Raw genomic sequence first — 17,369 nt, forward strand, 5'->3', positions numbered from 1 at the left:
GCCCACACTCAGCAGTAAAAGCTAAGGACAGGTGCCTCCAGCCCAGCCATCACCTTCATGGCTTTTTCCTTCTCTTTAAATGCCCACTGAACCTCCTTTCCCACATGCAGAACTTGTCCCTATGTGCATTCACCTCTCCAGAACAAACGATTTGAAATGAAGGTGCAGTCTTGCAGTAACAATCATATTAACTATTTATTCCACTGAGACAAACGATGAGTCAAGAAAAGCTTCTCAAATATGGAAGAACTTTCAGTTTCTGCTGACAAAATTATATTCTCAACAGGGCTTGTCTTCTACAAAGTGGCCTGACCCAAAGGTGTTTGCCCCTGCAACCAGGTGTGACTCAAGACAAAGCAGCAACATAGTACTTGACACAATTTGGTCTATAGGACTTAGAGAGGAGAAAGATGAAACCAGACACATAATGCTGATAAGAATTTCTTTTTATGTTATTCCAATAAAAAATACATTCATACAGAAATATAACAATCTTGCAAAAAACAATTTCAAATAAAATCTTGTAAAACAAAATTTTTACAAAAATCTTACAAAGAGATTCTTTAGATAACAGGGTGCTTCAAAAACAAAAAAAGAAATTTCACTAATAGAAACTTTTTCTTCTTAAATTTCAAGCAAAAATGTTTTATTTTTTTTTATTTTTCAGCTTGATTGAGGCTCAGTTATCACCTGAACAAAATGTACTTGCTTATTAAGAAAATTACAGGCATTTGACATATGGCACACAGCCCCACCCCATCCACATAAGTCTGATGGTATTTCACAATTGAGACAAGCCAGTGCAAGTTTTAATTTTTTTTTTTCCTCTGGGGTTGTTTTTTTGTTTGGTTGGTTGGTTTTGCTTTTTTTTTTTAATTTCTGGTTTATAAGAAGGCTAAGCCAAGGACAATGCAAACAAGGAGTTAAAAACACAATAAAACCCAATTGTAAATAGAAATCCATTTTCTGGAAAATTTTGTTTGGTTGGGGGAAGAAAAAAAAGTGCATTTTCAGGCAATTTAAACCAAAAATGAAATGAGAATGATTTAAGCCTGTGTGTTCCATAGAACCAGATCACTTGCATATACTTTTTTTAAACCACTTATCTACATACATTTCCAGGAAGATATACCAAAATATTAGCAGAGTAAGCAAGACCGATAATTAACAGAAAAAAACAGGTCACATGTTTCATTGCATCGACTGTAGTGAGCTGGTTTAAAAAAAAAAAAACCAAAATAAAACTGGTTTTGGACAGACTATTGCTACTCTAGGATAAAACAGTCTTTATTTTAGCTGAACTATGTAAAATTAGATCTCAACCACCACAACGACTAGCTCACTCACAGGTCCTCCAGTAAGCTGGAAGGCCAAAACCCGAGTGTACTTCATCTGCACACAGCTAATATTCTTTTAGCATGCCAATATTCGGTTCATATCACTCTTAAATGGCCACAGATACGCTATTCCAGACAACCTAATAACTACAAAACACAGTCAGCAGTCTGAGAAGGACTGAATGCCAGCAAAGCCTTTAGCATACCATTAAGCTAAAGGTAAAGCCTCTAAAAATGCTAGATTTTAACTAACTGTATCTTTCATTTCTTTGTCTCCTTAATGACCATATTGCAGGGGGGAGAAGGAATATTTTGATGGGCTGTGGCATTTTCTAGCTATGTGTTCTAATTCTTTTCCTTTTAAAAAAAATATTTATATATTATCTATATATATACACACATACACAGACTGTACACACAAATATACATACACAATTATTTTTCTGCCCACTTTTAAAAAAAAAAGTAATATAGTTTCTTTCTGTATGACCAACAGATAGCTAGATATATAGATGTGAAACTTGTGCCTTTTAAGCAAATACATCTTTTAATACTTCTGTATCTTTAATATGTATGAAAACTTGACATATTAAGTACAGTTGGGGTGTGTATATACACAGTTGTTGTGCAAGGTCAATATAAAAAAAGTCTCAAGGTGGCAGAACTGGTCAGGTATTCAATTGGCATATGCATTATACTGTAACACAGTCAAATTGTCTAAGTTAAACAAATAGTGTACTGACATGAATGACTTTTCTCTATATTTGTCTTTGTGAAGGAGGACCCTGGAAGTAACCTTTTTTTCCCCTCATATTATACATTTGATACAGTACAATGCCAGGTGAAAAGAGAGCCTTAATAAAGCATGCATCACCCATACCCCTGTATAAGACCCTCTACAAGAGAAGGTCACTTGCATAAGGCACCATTATTAAGGTCAACAGTGCATTAACAGCTAGAAAACCAGAAGTTAGTCCTCAAGGCATAAATAAGAGAAAAATTAGCTGCATGAGAAAAATCAGTTTCTAACCAATAGTGGTTTTATCCACCCAACAGAAAAAATTATTCATGTTCCATACATTATGTAACATTAGACCAATTGTATTTTAGCTGCTCTTACTTGAATCAAAACTGCAGTCCTGATTAAAGAATGGAAAAGCATATAGTTCCCCAGAACCATGCAATAACCTTTGTATTATAATGAAAAGTTATAGTTGTGTTACATTTGTAAATACACAGCTTATACAATGGATTACAAATGAGCTCTGTAGCAAGTAAAACAAGCTACTTGACACATTGCACGTTTAATAGCTGCACCAGACACCTAAAGCTCCTCTCACACAGGAACAGGGAGGTTCCCCATCTCCATTCTGGCATCCTGACTCTTTTTATTCCCCCCCTTTCCCCTCTCAGTTTTTCCTCTAAAAAGGTGCAGACATCCCTCCCCCCACCCCTTGGAAATGATTGGTGGTCGTCCCATCTCACAAGATACTCCTCACATACAAGACATTCAGACTATTTTTTTCTCTTACAGTTATAAAACAACCACAAGAAAAAAAATGTGCCTCAGCATACAGTCATCAAGAGATCCTCATCGCATACAGTCGCCCAATCATTAACATTCTCAGTGCACATGCTCACGGCAAAGGCTTAGGAGCCACTCAGAAGGTTAGATACCAGTGTATGAGTCCAGGAAACCCCAAACATCATGCACTGCAGTTGCTATGCCGTTTCTTACATGACTTATTAGCCCTCAAAAGACCTTCAAGGAAGTGAGGTCCTGGAGGCAACTGGGTAGGGTGCAAAATGGCATGCTTTGGCTGGAATACGCATCCCTCTGCTCAAGGCTCTTCAACCTTGATGCCTCTTAGCCCGCAGGATTCACCTCTTGACCCATTCAGAGGTGTCTCTTCATGTGAAGGGCCAGGTGATCAGACCTGGAAAAACACCTGCAAGGCAAGAGTGAGGCTGCGCATTAGCGCATGGCTGCTGACATGCACAACTCGATAAGCCTGACTGAGGCACCACCCCTTTCTCTGACACTTCAAAACACAGCTGGTGGATGAGGGATTTGGCATTCCCAAGATACACAGGAATACTCAAGGTGTCTCTGGACACGCAGGAGCTCTGCAGATGAATGGTAACACCAGGGTCTTCTCAACACTCATCCACAAGATCAGGCTACAAACCACTTCCCAGTGATAAATAAAAAGGAAAGGCTTTTCCAGTCTAAATATACAACAATCCCTTCAAAAAGCCAGATACTGTTGTGTTTCCAATTAATTCCTACACAAGCAAAAAGCAGCCTAGACTAGCTTTCCAACAAGCATTAAAAATAACTGTTTAAAAGGGTGCATTTCAGTCACATACCTGTCACAGTGACTACATTTAAAAGGCTTGGCACCAGTGTGCTTTCTGAAGTGTCTGGTTAATTCATCACTTCTTGCAAAACGCCACTCACACCCTTCCCATGAACATCTGTAAGGCTTTTCCCCTAAAAAGAAAGCAGATTACTTGTTAGTCATGACTTCATTCAAAGATAGACAGGTGCTATCATCTTCTATGTAAACTTCTTTCACCCCCCAAAGACAGCCAATTTTATTTAACCTATCTGAATGCTTCAGAACTTGTAAGAAAAGAAGGCTCACAAAATTCATCCACATGATTCCTACTTAAATATCTTGCTGCAACAGCACATCAAATAATCTCATTCTTATGAAAAATAAACAAAAAGTGATTAAACAGGTTCACAAGAAACAAAGGAATGCAACCCTCTACCATTCCTGTTCATCTGTAAAGGCAGGCTTACTCCCAAACAGGTATCATTGACCTCACAAAGGTGATTAAAGACAGCACAGCTAGGCTCCAAAACGCAATTAGGCTACTGTGTTGCATCAAAGTCCTCTGTCACTCACTCATCTGCATAACACGCAACCTCCTTTCTGCTGAGCCACTTATTCTTGGAAAAGCCTGCACACCACTTTGAACACTGCTATTTCAGCATTCAAGAAATACCACTTCCATTCACAGGAACATTCTCAGTCAGACAGCACCAGAACACCAGTTCTGCAATACTTCTGAGGCTGGCAGCTATTTATGTCTGTTCAACCACCACCATTTCAGTGGAAGTTGTTCTCTCCTCTAGAAATAATCCTGTTTTATCTGACTTCTGCACGACAATGGGAGCATCCAAGCTTGTTCAGACTTCCCATAAAAACCACAAAATGCTGAGCTCATGAGTCAAAATAGAATCTTTTCCCTGAATTCTCATTCCCACATGTTGGGGAGAGGGGAAACCCAACCAGACATATAGATGTTTGGATTGGTACACTGAAAACACCATGCTAATTCCTCAAGTTAAGCAATGACTACTGAGCCAAGGCACAGCTCTACACATCTAACTGCTGTCATAAAGAGTTGTCAAATAATAATGCTCAAACAAGCAAATCAGCATGCTACTTCAACCATAAAATATGTATCAAAGTCCTGAAGTGTCTATCTTCCTCACTTTCCTTCCCAGCAACATACAGGATTGTTATTTTCAGTTCAGGTTTCATAATAACAAAAAGCTGTTGCTCAGTATTTTGGGATGGAATTTACAGTAAATCCTGTATTTTTAAGTCTGATTGGGCAGATAGTTAGAAGGACAAGACCACACTGTGGCTTTGAAAGATTTTTTTTGCTGATAACAATGGCACACCAAAGTGTTAAATGACTCACTACTACAGCCACACTTAATATAATCAAGGCCTTGGGATGCCTGATAAAATAGACATGATGTAGACCGCAGCATAAAAACAAGCTCTTACAGTATTTAGTGATCTGACCAATTTTTGGATACGACAATTCTTTTTTAGCAATAAAGTTGCGGCTCACTTTTGCTTTAGATACAATCACCAAGAAAGGTCTAGACCTTTGTTTCTGAAGACCACATGCTGCTGTAGCTTCCCAACCATTGCCTACTTAGACAAGTGGCTCCCATTTGCTCTGACAGCAGACATTCTTCCACCAACTGCCCTGGCTGCAGCTGACTTAGGAAAAGAATGAGGAAGTGATGCTGGTAAGCATCTACTACTATTACATCATCTCTCCAAACCCGGGCTCCCACCCAGTGATTATTTAACAGTGTGACACCATCAACATCATGGGTATTCCCTATAGTACTTGCCAGCTCTTAATAAGCATAGGGTTACTAACCTGTATGAGTGCGCTGATGTGCTTTCAGATGTGAACTTTTGGTGTAAACTTTCCTGCAACCGTTAAAATGGCACCTGTGAACACGCCTTCTGCCATCTGGTGAGGTGTCACCATTGGAGGGTGTACCTTTTTCTGCAGTCTTTCCAGCGGTACCGGTACGAATTTTTCCCGGTGAATGCAACTCACCCGGTGTACAATTCCATATCTGGGAAGAAGGCTCCTTGCTCAGCTCAGGAGATGAAGGGGGAGTGGAAGTGACAGATGAACTCAAGTTTCCTGAACTGGCTAAAACATCACTTATAGGGTCAGAGGTAAACTTTGTAGTTGGTGAGAGCTCCTCAGAGCTGTCTGAAGATTCGCTGCTCACATCAGAATTCAAACTGTTGGTCTCTAAGTTCTGACCAGTAAGATTGTCCTCTTTTGGGACACATGTGTTTTTCAGTTCAGATTCCTCCTTTTTCTCACGTGCCAAAATAATTTTGGTCCAGAGATCCTCTTGGCTATCAAATTTGATTTCAGATGCAGAAACATAACAGGGTTCACTCTGAAGATACCGTTCCAGCTCCAAACATGTCTAGGTGAAAGAGAAGGAAGAAAAAAGAAAAGAGTTACGAGCTTGCTTAAAAATAAACCCAATTGTATTTTACACTTCAAAAAGCTTTCAGGAATGTAGTACATTCAATTTATGGTTTCTAGGTTCAAAACAAATTAAAGGCTCCTCAAGCCATAACTAGGTGACTGTTACAATGAAAAGAAATCAGTTTTTGAGACCTGGGCAGGAGTTCAAACACACAGCTGAAGGTGCAAGTCAGCCTTGGTTTCCAAAATAGCATTCTAATGACTCAGCCAAATTATCATCACTCTCATCAGAAAAATCTGTGTTTTCAGTAGGCTGATGTTGAAAAGAACTATAGAGAACCACAACAAATAACCATATTTTGCTCTTGCACCTTATTTGAAATTGTTTTGTATCTCTCTTGCACAAGCACAAGGCTGAAAGGACCCAACTGAACACAATGTGCTCTGACATGCAGTTAAAACGTAAATCCTGTGGCAGAAAACAAAGCCAAATTTCAGCATGGCTGCAGAGCTGCCAGCCCATCTTCTGGGGACATCAGAGGAGCAGCAGACATTCTCCCATTTCCTGTGCATGAGGACGCAGCACACTCGACTTTCAAAGAATGTCATTTCCAAGCGCACTGGCATGCACGCTACATAACTCAAACTGCTCCCGTGTGTGTCCAGAGGAACGTGTAAAACTTCAACAGAGGAATGGGGCAAAATAAGTTCCAGAATAGAAATGTCCCGTTCTATAGAATGCAAAACGGGAAATTACTCTGAGGTCCTGCTGGGAGTCCCACAATGAACAAGAACTTTATCTACTGGCCAAGAGTGCAACTGTATGAGTCATCTCTCTCTTTCTTTCACGCAATGCCAAAGGAGACTTCCTTTTAAAACCCTGACCATCTGCCAAGAAAGTACTCTGTGCAAATATACATGCGACAGTACATGGACAACTTCTCCCCAACAATATCGTTCCCCTCTACTCCATGAAATGAGACAAAACAAAAATGAAAATCATCCTAAACGGGTGAAACTGAGGTTTTCAATTTCAATTCACCCTGCTGACTTTCTAGCCATGTTCACAAGAAAAAAAGAGCATGAACTGTTATGGCAACAAGCTGATGTTTTGGGATTATTCTTTCCACTATAGGAAATGATCCACATGGAAGCTTTACAGAGAAAATCGACACACCAAGTTTCCATACCAAACTCAACTTATTTTAAGATCATCTTTTCCAAGCCAGCTAGCAAAACCTAGTCTCAAATGCCACAGATTCCCCTTACAGCCCCTTCCCATCTGCCCGTGAGCGGAGCCGCCACGGGAGCAGCCTTCTTTCTTCCCAGCACTGCTTCAGTAAACTGGGTCACATGCTCTGGCCAGGCTCGGAGTGTGGGCAAAAACTGGAAAAAAAACAAAACAAAACAACCAGAACCCCAAACACTCCCAGATCCAAACCCACTGCTGCACACGGTATTTACGTATATGTCTCTGTAATTAGGGAACTGGGTTGCAATTCACGTTACAAAACAAAAAGGGTTTCGACAGAGACAGCAAAATAGTGCATTGATTTTTGTGAAAACAAGTAAAAAGAGCATTTATTAAGATCTTGTTAAACTTTCATATTCCTGGCTAATTTAAATTGCTCATTAGGTAGATTAGTAATGGGGAGCGAAGTGAAGCTCTCTTCGAGTTTAAATGCCTCTGAAGGCTACTGGGAACGAGGGCTTGGCGATTCGCCAAGAGCCCGAATGCCTGAAGGAAACTACTTAGCTCCATTTCAATCACGTACTATGGAGCTGCCGCTCTGAAAGGGGAGCGGGGGGGGGGGAGGGAAAAAAAAAAAGGACATTGCATACAATTAGTAGGCATGTGAAGGTTGTAACACTTTGCATTTCAACCTTCTGGGAAAGGCTCCTTCGTCTTTCTGCAAAGCCAGCAGGTATTTGCTCCGGTCACCGGGCTGAGCAACCCCACCGGGGAGCTGCGGCCGCGGTCCCCCGAGCCCCGCAGGACTGTCAGCCCTTGCCATCCCGGTGTTTCGGTCAAATTAAGGAGAGAAAGGGAGAAAAAAAAAGGCAAGAAAATATGTCCATTAAAGGGAAGCAGCCTCCGTTCTTCCCCTTTCCCGGCCAGGGCAATTAGCACAAGGGGATCGCTGTCATATGACTGACAACTCACGGGCTCGGCAAAGCTCACTGCGCTCGGAAGAGCTACGCTCTGTACATGTACATACACATGCACACACACAGACGTGTGTACGGGCACTCCTGGAAGGCTTTTTCCTCACCATCGCCAGGAACAAAAATAATAATAATAGTTTGAACAAAAAAATCAAAACAAGAGAACACCAACAAAAAAAAATAAAAAACAAATAAAAAAATCAAAATCCAAGCCAAACACAAACCCACAGCACAGGGCTCAAAGCAGCCCTTGGCCAAGGCAGGGAGCTCGGATGACAAGACCCAGCTGTGGAGTCTGGACCCGGTACAAGCGCAAAACTTTTGCCAGGACCCGATGTAAGCGGAGCGGCTGCGGAGCGGGGCTGGGGCGCTGACAGCCTCCGGCAGGCAGGGTCGGGCGGTAAACAGGGAGAGACGGGGATGCGCAGCTCCTTCCATCCACCTCGGGACGGTGCCCCCCGAACAGCCGTCTATTCAGAGCCGAAACACCTGCTTCAAAACATTTCTACACATTTGTGCTGAATTCTCCCCAAACTCCTCGCTGACACTTGGGCTTGCTTTTTTTTCTTTGTCTTTTTTTTTCCTGAAATCCGCTCATCCTTTAATACGGCTTAAAAAAAATCCCCGACAACAACAACAACATCGACATCCTCGTTTACCTGTTGCCAATATTCCTCCAGGGACGGCAAGGCTGAGAAGTAACCCGTGTCGTGCACAATCTGGAGTTCCTGGAAGATGCTGCACATTGGGAGAACATCCATGTCTCAAGTTGCAACAACAAAGTCAGTGCTGGTTACCAAAAATACAGATGCCTCCTTTATGTGCAGGGGTTGCGGGGTGTGTGCGGGGGGGTGTCAACCACTGCTCTCAGTTTCCAAGCCCCCCCCCCTTCCTTCAGAGAAGAAAAAAAATAAAAACAAAATTGTATATATATATATATTAATTCCTTGAGGAGCTCGGGGAGGAAAAAAGACCCAAAGTTTCATGCAAAGTTTAATCGCACAGCAGGGCAGGACGTCTCCCGGGGCGGGCGGGCGCGCGGCTGCTCCCCCCTCCCGCGGCCGGCGGCGGACCTGGCGCAGGAGCGGCCCCAATATTTGCAAACACGGCGCGGACTCTGCGAGCGGAGCCCCCCGCAAAACTTCCCTATTCAAAGCTCGGCCCGGCCGCGCCGTGGCCCCGCCCCCGCGCCCGCCCCCGCCCCGCGTGACTCCGGCGCGCCGCCCGCCGCCACCGCCCAATCCGCGACGCGCGCCCCGCGCCCCGCGTGCCGCTGACGTCAGGGCCGCCCAATCGCCGCGCCGCGGCCGCCGCGGCTCCTCCTGGCGTGACCGAGCCCGGCCGTGACGGCTCCCGCCATTGGCCCGATTCGAAATTCGGCCCCTCCTGATTGGCTGGTCCGGCCGTGGCTATTTTTAGCAGGGTATATAAAGCGGGGAAGCGGCTGCGTTCCTTTTTTTTTCCGCTGCGGAGGGGCGGTGTGAGCGCGCGGGGGAGGGGAGCGGAGCGGAGTCGAGCGCGGCGCTGCCGCCGCCGCCGCCAGCCGCGGGGGGCGCTGCGGGGCCGAGGCCGGGCGGGAGGCTCCGCTGGGGGAGCTGCGACAGCCGTGATACCCCCGGGCCCGAGCGGGGTGTGTGACACCCCGGGCCCGAGCGGAGTATGAGGGCTCCGCCGGGGCAGTCGTGAATCCCCCGGCCCGAGCGGGGTGTGAGGGCTCAGCCACGATAGCCGTGACCCCAGCGAGTCTGTGCTGGACTGACCCGGGATAACCGTGACCCCTCTGGGTCTGTACCGCGCTGACCCGCGGGAACCGTGACCCTCCCATAGCACCTTCCCCACAAAGGCTGCAAGGGAACGTCCACGTGCTCTGCAGATCCCCTGGGTTGTGATTTCCCGGGAGCAGAAGGGGCCGGGTGTTCCTGTCTTTCCTTTGTCCCCCCATGGGACAGCTTGGGGAGGCCTTCGTTTACACCTCAGAGGGGAAGCTGGGTCGCAAAGCAGACCTGGATGATGATCCTGGTGCTCTGCAAGGAGATTTTCCTCCTTGGGACATGCACCGTGGTGGGTGCTCCCGGCCAGCACCAGCTGACGGTTTCTCCAGGAATAATTATCCTGTGATGCCCAATTCGACCTAGGCACAGAGTTATTTGTGTCCATGATGGAGCACCAGCTTTTTTAAGGCTAGACTTGTCAGTGATAGGAATGTCTTAATGTAATTTAAGAAAATGTAGTTGTTAGCTTTCCAAAGGAGTGTCCAGCACATGGAACAAACACTCCTAATATGTTTCTTTTATTGAAGGACTTCCAATTTTCTGCTGATGCTTCCATTTCCCCACTTTTCTCTGTGTCTGTTACTGGTTGCCTACAGATGGTAGCTGAAGTGTTTAATGCGTGTTTCTTCTGCCTGCTGCCTTTTGTGAGCTTGTGACTGCAAGTGTGAAAATGTCCATCTAACTTTCCATTCTCTGGACCCTCATAAACTATTAATATGGTGATTCTGTAAACAAGCAACTGGTGTTAATGGTTGGTTTTCCTGTGTAAAAAAAAAAAAGCACCTAAGGTCCATTAGTGCATTATTTTATGTTTAGAAAATCAAGCCAATGCTGAAAACACAAAACATCTAAATCTGAATAATTATACACACTTGATTGAATCAGTAATGACCAAACATGTAAATATATATGTCCAGCACTGCCTTGTAGGCAACAGATAGTGCAGGTGGTTTTGTGTCTACTTGTGGCCAAAACTAGATCCTTCAAGGAAAATGTAGAGGGGAAAAAAAAAGCCCTCTTAAGAAGATGAATTATACCACCTTACTTGAGCCTACTTTCAGTTCTGTGGAATAAAATATTTTTTGGCTTGAAATGTGGTGTGTGCTCCAGTCAAATATAACCTGGTAATATAACTCTGGGAATCATTAGTGTTTGTTTAACTGACCTACTCCCTCTTTGCAGATTTTATTTTCAAACATAGTGATGGTAAATACAACTATCCGCTCTTTCTATTTTACACTTGCCCTCTTTTTAGATATGTGTCATGTAAGAGAGATTTGGGCTTGTCAGCTTGGATGAGGTTGACTCTGCCCATGTGGAGTTTAAGGCATAAGTATCTTTGTACAGACATCTGCATGTGGGTAGTATCTCCCAGTGAAGGAGAACTGGTGATAGCAGATGTAAATTAATGGAAATGCAAAGATTCTTTAATAAAATACCTCTTTAGTTAATAAGTAAGGTTTTCTACATTACTGCCAGTCTGTAATTGGTTGAGTGGGCTGAAGGTTATTGCTGTAGGAAAAAAACATGCCAAATCAAAGGAAACCATGGCACAGATGTGACGATAGTTCAGTAAAAACTGTTTAAGTTATATTCTGATTAAGTGCTGGATTTGATTAGATAATTATCAGTTGGCAAAAGGAAAATAAGTGTCACTGGGATGAGTTAGATCTAGATTACAACTGTACTAACAAATTTTAATTTAGAGTAGCAAAAAGCATCTGTAGAACAGGTCCAACCCAGATAAGAAGAATGGATAAAACTAAAGAGTGAAGAAAACAGGAACAGTGTTTTTACCCAGTATATATTTAATCAGGAATTAAAATGAAATGGTGAGTCAATAACTTGCTGTGGTTTAGGAGACTGTTCCATGGAACACAAGCTGAAGGGAAACTACTGGCTCTAATAGCAGCCATGTGGAATGAAGGGATGCCGCGTAAATTGAAGGGAATTTATTGTAGTCTATGGAGGATAATAAACATTAGGATAAATTTTAATAGGCCACGAAATGAAAGAAAATGAAAGAATGAACTAGTGAAGATACTTGAAGATATAACTTAGTCCTTAATGACTTTTCTTCAAGCTATACAAAGCAGTTAAGTTTGAAATACCCATTTTATACCACTGGGATTTTTTTAATCATGAGCCAGGATGGAATTTACCTTGAAAACCTTAAATGAAAACATAGTCTAACTTTAAAAGTTAGTCAGTCAGTCTCTTGAGACTACACAACTTTATTTAGATGTGCTAACCAAAGACAAAGACCCTGATTTAGAGCAGAGGCCCCTTTATTTATGGATGTGAAGGATGCTGAAGCATGTTTACTGCATGGGCAGTGCTAGTGTGTTGGGAGGGAATACAGCTATCAATTTCCTTGGGTAATTTTCTTGTCACTGCCAAAGAGTTAATTCCTGGTGTATGTCCTTGATTGCATAGAGGTAGTCACAGATTTGCTTCTAATCCTCTAAATGATCTGTGTGTTTTTAACTCTGTATGATCAAGGTTATTTATGTAGCAAAAATTAGTATAAATTCTATAGGATTGCTAAAAATGTCAGTGCTCTGCCTCTGAAGTTGCACAACGGCTTTTAAGTAGGACTATCCACAATGTAGGATAATCAGCCAATTTACCTCTTTAAAGCTGCTGATTTACAAATATGTTTAGAGAAAAAAAAGCTCTACATGCTTTATTTTTGTTTCTTTTTGCTTCATTAATTTTAGTAAGGTTCTGTCTGAAAAGCTATATTGGCACATTAAATGCCCCACCACTTCTCTATAGTAACTACTTTTACCAGGGATCGTAGACTGTTCCTGGAAAATCTGTTCTCCCATGTAGCAGGTGACAGACGATGTTTTCCAGGTGGGCTGAGCTCCACATGAGGCAGGGGGAGCACCTGTTCTGTTCTTAGAATATTCATGCCTTTTTAGAGGACACATTAACTTGCTCTGCACTGTATTCAGTGCTTAGAGTAAGAGGAGAAAATCTCCTGAAAATGGTTCACGTACAGCCAGATGCAGGGAAGTTAGATGAAATAGGCAGGAATCGATAGCTTGTGGTTTGATTAGGATAAATGGACTTTATTTGGGGAAAAAGAGACAGAGAGAGTGTCAACTGCATGAAAGCATTGTCAGATAGCAGAGAACACTATTTGAAATGATCTGCTTCTGAGGTGGTAAGTTGCTAAATCGAAAACTAGCATGCAATGTGATTCTACCACAGATAAAGTAAATGCTCTTTGAGGATATATAAATAGAACTGTAATGAGTAGGCAAGCAAATGGGGTGATTCCAGATCTGTCACTCTAGCAGAATTAGGGACTTACATTTCAGACCATAAACTCACATAAGACCAAGAGAAAGGTAAACAAATTAAAAAAGAAATAATGATTGCAATTCAGTAAGGAAGAATTTAGGTAATTGAGACATGACCTTGTTCAGCAGATACTGAAAACAATTGGGAGAGGTGATGCATTTCCCTACAAATACTGGTAAAAAATTAACCAGAATGGAGAAAAAAAAATGGTTGTCATTAGCTAATGTAAACAGAACACAAATCAATGACCCACAACTGAGAGGTGTGGTGTGTTCTGGTTTTCCTGTCATTCTGGTTTGGGTTTTTTTTTGTTTTGGTTTTTTTTGTTTGTTTTGTTTTGTTTTTTGTTGGTTTTTTGGTTTTTTTTCTGTTCAGATGAAACACACAGCTATGTAGTTTCTACAGTTCACCTGTTACAGAACCTTGGAGTTCATGCCTTTAAGGTCCTGTTTTCATATTGATTCTGTTAGATGTTCCTAAACAGTTAATGAGAAGGTAGCACTCTGAGAACTGGTCCGTGGTCCCCATCAGCACCCAGAAAAAGCCTTAGAACAAAAGGTATTGACAGACAATCCTTTTCCAGGCAAATTTAGTGTAGAATGTCTTCCTTAAGTCTCCATACCCTCACTTTGAAGGCAATTACATTTTCCGTTTGCATAACTGGCACTGGAAAGGTGACTCTGTCAGTGCTGTAATTACAGGTGACGATCTTGTAATGGCCTAGTTGCAACCAGGTTTATTATATCTGTTTCCTCATGTACCAGTGCTGTCTATGCTTTAAATAGATCTTTTTCCTCTCTGATGCTTAGCTGCTGGGCATATTTATGAACAAAACATATATTCACTTTTCAGCTCTTTATTGTGTGACTGTGTGAGGACAAAATTAGACTTTATTTCCACAAGAGGCTCAGTTGAATAGTCTGCCTAATAGTACACAAGAGTACTATTAGTAGTAGTTATAAGTCCTATATGAATAGGAATTTCATGAGTTCTAGTATAGAAAATATCATGTATGTTATTTTAAAGTATTTAAAAGCACTCATCCTGTATGAGGTACATAAAAACTAGCAGTTAAGTTTTCATTTTTGTAATATCTGAACTTTAGCATGACTACTCTTTTAGCAGTGCAAAAAATCTTTAATGATGTAAAAAATCTTCTATTCTTAAAAAAAAAAAACAACTAAAAAAAGGATGAGGTAGCCTTCCAAACCTTTATTTGTAAATATAAGTAATAGTTTATAAAAAAAGCTCACTTTCTTTGCAAAGCATATTTAGGAAAGATGAGGTTTAGGATAAGTGTCCTCATAAGAAGTAGCAAATCTGAGTGACTGGGACTTTGATGCCAAGTTACTTGGCTGGTTTTAGGAAGTTTACTGACTGCTTGACCAAGTGGAAGAGCAGAATTTGCTATGATTACTGATTAAAAAGAAAGCAGCTTGAGCCAAGGAAAAAATAAAACACCTGTGTCACTGGGTGTTTTTTCATTTTCATATGACTGTTTCTTAGTTTTTGCCATTGCTAATTAGTGAGCATTATTTAACAGTGCATTAAGCTGGGAAACTTAATTCAGACCAATTTTGGAAGCTGTGAGTAAAGAAACCCAATAGGAACCAGTCATTTTGTGAAGCGAGACACTGGAGGACTAATAATTGTTAAAAATAGCTGGGCCATCTCACTAGCTACTTGTGAGGCTTAGTAAAAGTACATAGACTGTAGCTGCAACTTTTCATAGCAGAATGTAAGGAACTGTTTCTAAGTAGTAATGCCAATTAGACACAGGGCTGGCTGGCTGGGGTGGTTGCGAAACTGCCTTTTCTGGGAATTAGTCATGGCAAGACTAGACAAGGAGTTGTGTGGAAGCCTCAGCCAAGAACGGCAGACCTTTGCTTGGAATGAACTACATGGCCCAGGATATCTTTTCCAACTTGTAGCATCACAGCTCTGACTTTATATGAAGTGTATTGTATGGGTTGTAAGTTTTGTAAAGGGTTTTAAGGGTTTATCTTATGTCATTGTACCCCTTTCTATGGTGAATGGGATGGAAAAATGCCTATTGCTTTGACAGTAGGGAGCTTTTCTATTAACAGGGCATGGGATGAACCTTTTGCCCTTGGCAATTTGACTTGCCATGGCACAGGAGATCAATCTCATCTCTTCTTATGAAAAGTGGGAGTCAGTGCTGATTCCCTGCCCTACCCCCACCTCCCCATATGTCTGATATACACATGGCCATACATACGTATCTGAGAACAAAATGATCTGTATTTGAGAGCAAAATGAACTGTGTCCTTCTTTGGGACACAAGGAAATAAACATAGTCATTAAAGAGTCAGCACCGTTACCACATAGTGAACCTTTACTCACTGTTCCCACCTATTGTTATTTGAAATACCCCATTTCCTGTTTTCCGTAACTCTTGCCAATGGTCAGGATTCAGATCTCATTCACATCAGTGTAACTTCAGAAGATCAGAAGATCAGCAGGGAAAAGGAAGTGGAAAGCAAGTGACTATAATGAAGTAACCCTGAGTTTCCACTGAGGTGCTTAGGGTTTAGTCCCAGTCACTGCCAGAGCTCGGACTGGCCCATAGGAATTCAGGGAAATTACTGTTTGCTGTGTAAGACCCCAGACAGACGCCATCAGTATACCAACATTTTTGTCATTATTGCTGTTGTGCACTAGGATGATAGCAATAATAAAATAAGGATATTTACTGTATGTGTATCTGAGATGAATGAATATATAAAATAAATATACACACATAATAGCTTGTTACTTGTTCATTCATGGAGGCTTCTTGGATCCTCGTTATTAGACTATGAAGTTGTAAGAAATATATAAATGTGTAATAAGTAGGTTTTTTCCTGAGTTTTTATATTCCAGCCTAGTAAGAAATAAAGGAATGAAATCAAAAAACAACAACAAGAAAACCCCACCCAACAAAAGAAACCATCCTTTTTTCAAAGTTGGGAGAAAGGATTTTTTTATCCAAGTGCTCCAATGAAAAAACACAAAAGTAATTGAGATACCTCTCAATTCTCAGTCATCTTTCTCAGCAGGGAAATGTAAATGCTGATAAAGTATTGTGAATTCTTGGCTGGTATTATCTCTGAGTCTCAGTTCCCTAAATATACAGAAAGGATACTACTTCCTTCCTTCTCTCTATGGCAAATGTAAGCTCTGGCCCAAAAACACAGATATTATGGCAGAGGCAAAAAATGAACTCAGAGATCTTCTGAGTTCTAATCCAGGCTTGTTATCATAAGCTCATCTTTCATTTGCTTTTGAATAACAACCAAAGTGTTAACCCTATTTCTATACATTTACAACCTGGTGTGGTTCTTATCTGTGGTGGTCATTTAATTTCCTGCTGGCAATTTCACAGCCTTTTTGCTCCTGAATAATTTTTTCCCTTTCCTCAAGGGATAGGCAGCTTTCTTCAAGATTTCTCCAGCAATGCTTGCCTATTTTCTTTGGTGGTGTACGTTTCTGTGAACTTTACCTGGTACAGAAATCACCTACTATCATTTTTTAATTACGTGTTGATGTTCTCTGTCTTCCTTATCCATTATTTTGTGTCTAACCATTCTCCTTCAAAAAATATGTTGACTTTTTTTAGAAGATGTCTTAGAAGGTTTTTTTTCCAAATTAAAGTGTTTTGCTTTAAATGAGCACTTTGGTGTTTAAATGCTCCAGGCAACTTGCTATTTTCAAGGGACAAACAATTAAATGAATATGTATACGCAAAAGCCAAAATTTTTCTCTCTCAATCTTTTCCTTTCTCTTGCAGTTTATGAAATTTGTTCAAGTGGGGATTTTTAAAAATCTCTTTTTGTATTCATTTGGAAATAATGGATTTTAGAGACAGGATAGAAATCAAAAGTATTATTTGAAACAAATACATTTTCTTGTTTTAACTGGAGGGAGAAAATTTTTAACCAGCTCATCTTTTTGGTATCATCTGATTTAATTGGCAATCACACCTTTGTTTCATAGAATCCTGATG

The 17,369-nt window shown here is 41.3% G+C and overlaps 1 protein-coding gene across 1 annotated transcript; it reads right to left on the reverse strand.

Annotated features, from left to right (window-relative positions):
- Nucleotides 1-428: 428 nt before the first annotated feature.
- Nucleotides 429-9,447, reverse strand: KLF6 (KLF transcription factor 6). The gene is made up of 4 exons (XM_071560097.1): nt 8,939-9,447; nt 5,535-6,108; nt 3,708-3,831; nt 429-3,286 (listed from the first exon to the last, which is right to left on the reverse strand). The coding sequence occupies exons 1-4, from the start codon at nt 9,038-9,040 to the stop codon at nt 3,235-3,237; spliced, it is 852 nt and encodes a 283-aa protein (XP_071416198.1). The 5' UTR covers nt 9,041-9,447; the 3' UTR covers nt 429-3,234.
- Between the last annotated feature and the right edge of the window lie 7,922 nt (nt 9,448-17,369).

This window comes from Pithys albifrons, chromosome 7 (assembly GCF_047495875.1).
Source record: "Pithys albifrons albifrons isolate INPA30051 chromosome 7, PitAlb_v1, whole genome shotgun sequence".
In the NCBI taxonomy this organism is placed as follows: domain Eukaryota; kingdom Metazoa; phylum Chordata; class Aves; order Passeriformes; family Thamnophilidae; genus Pithys; species Pithys albifrons.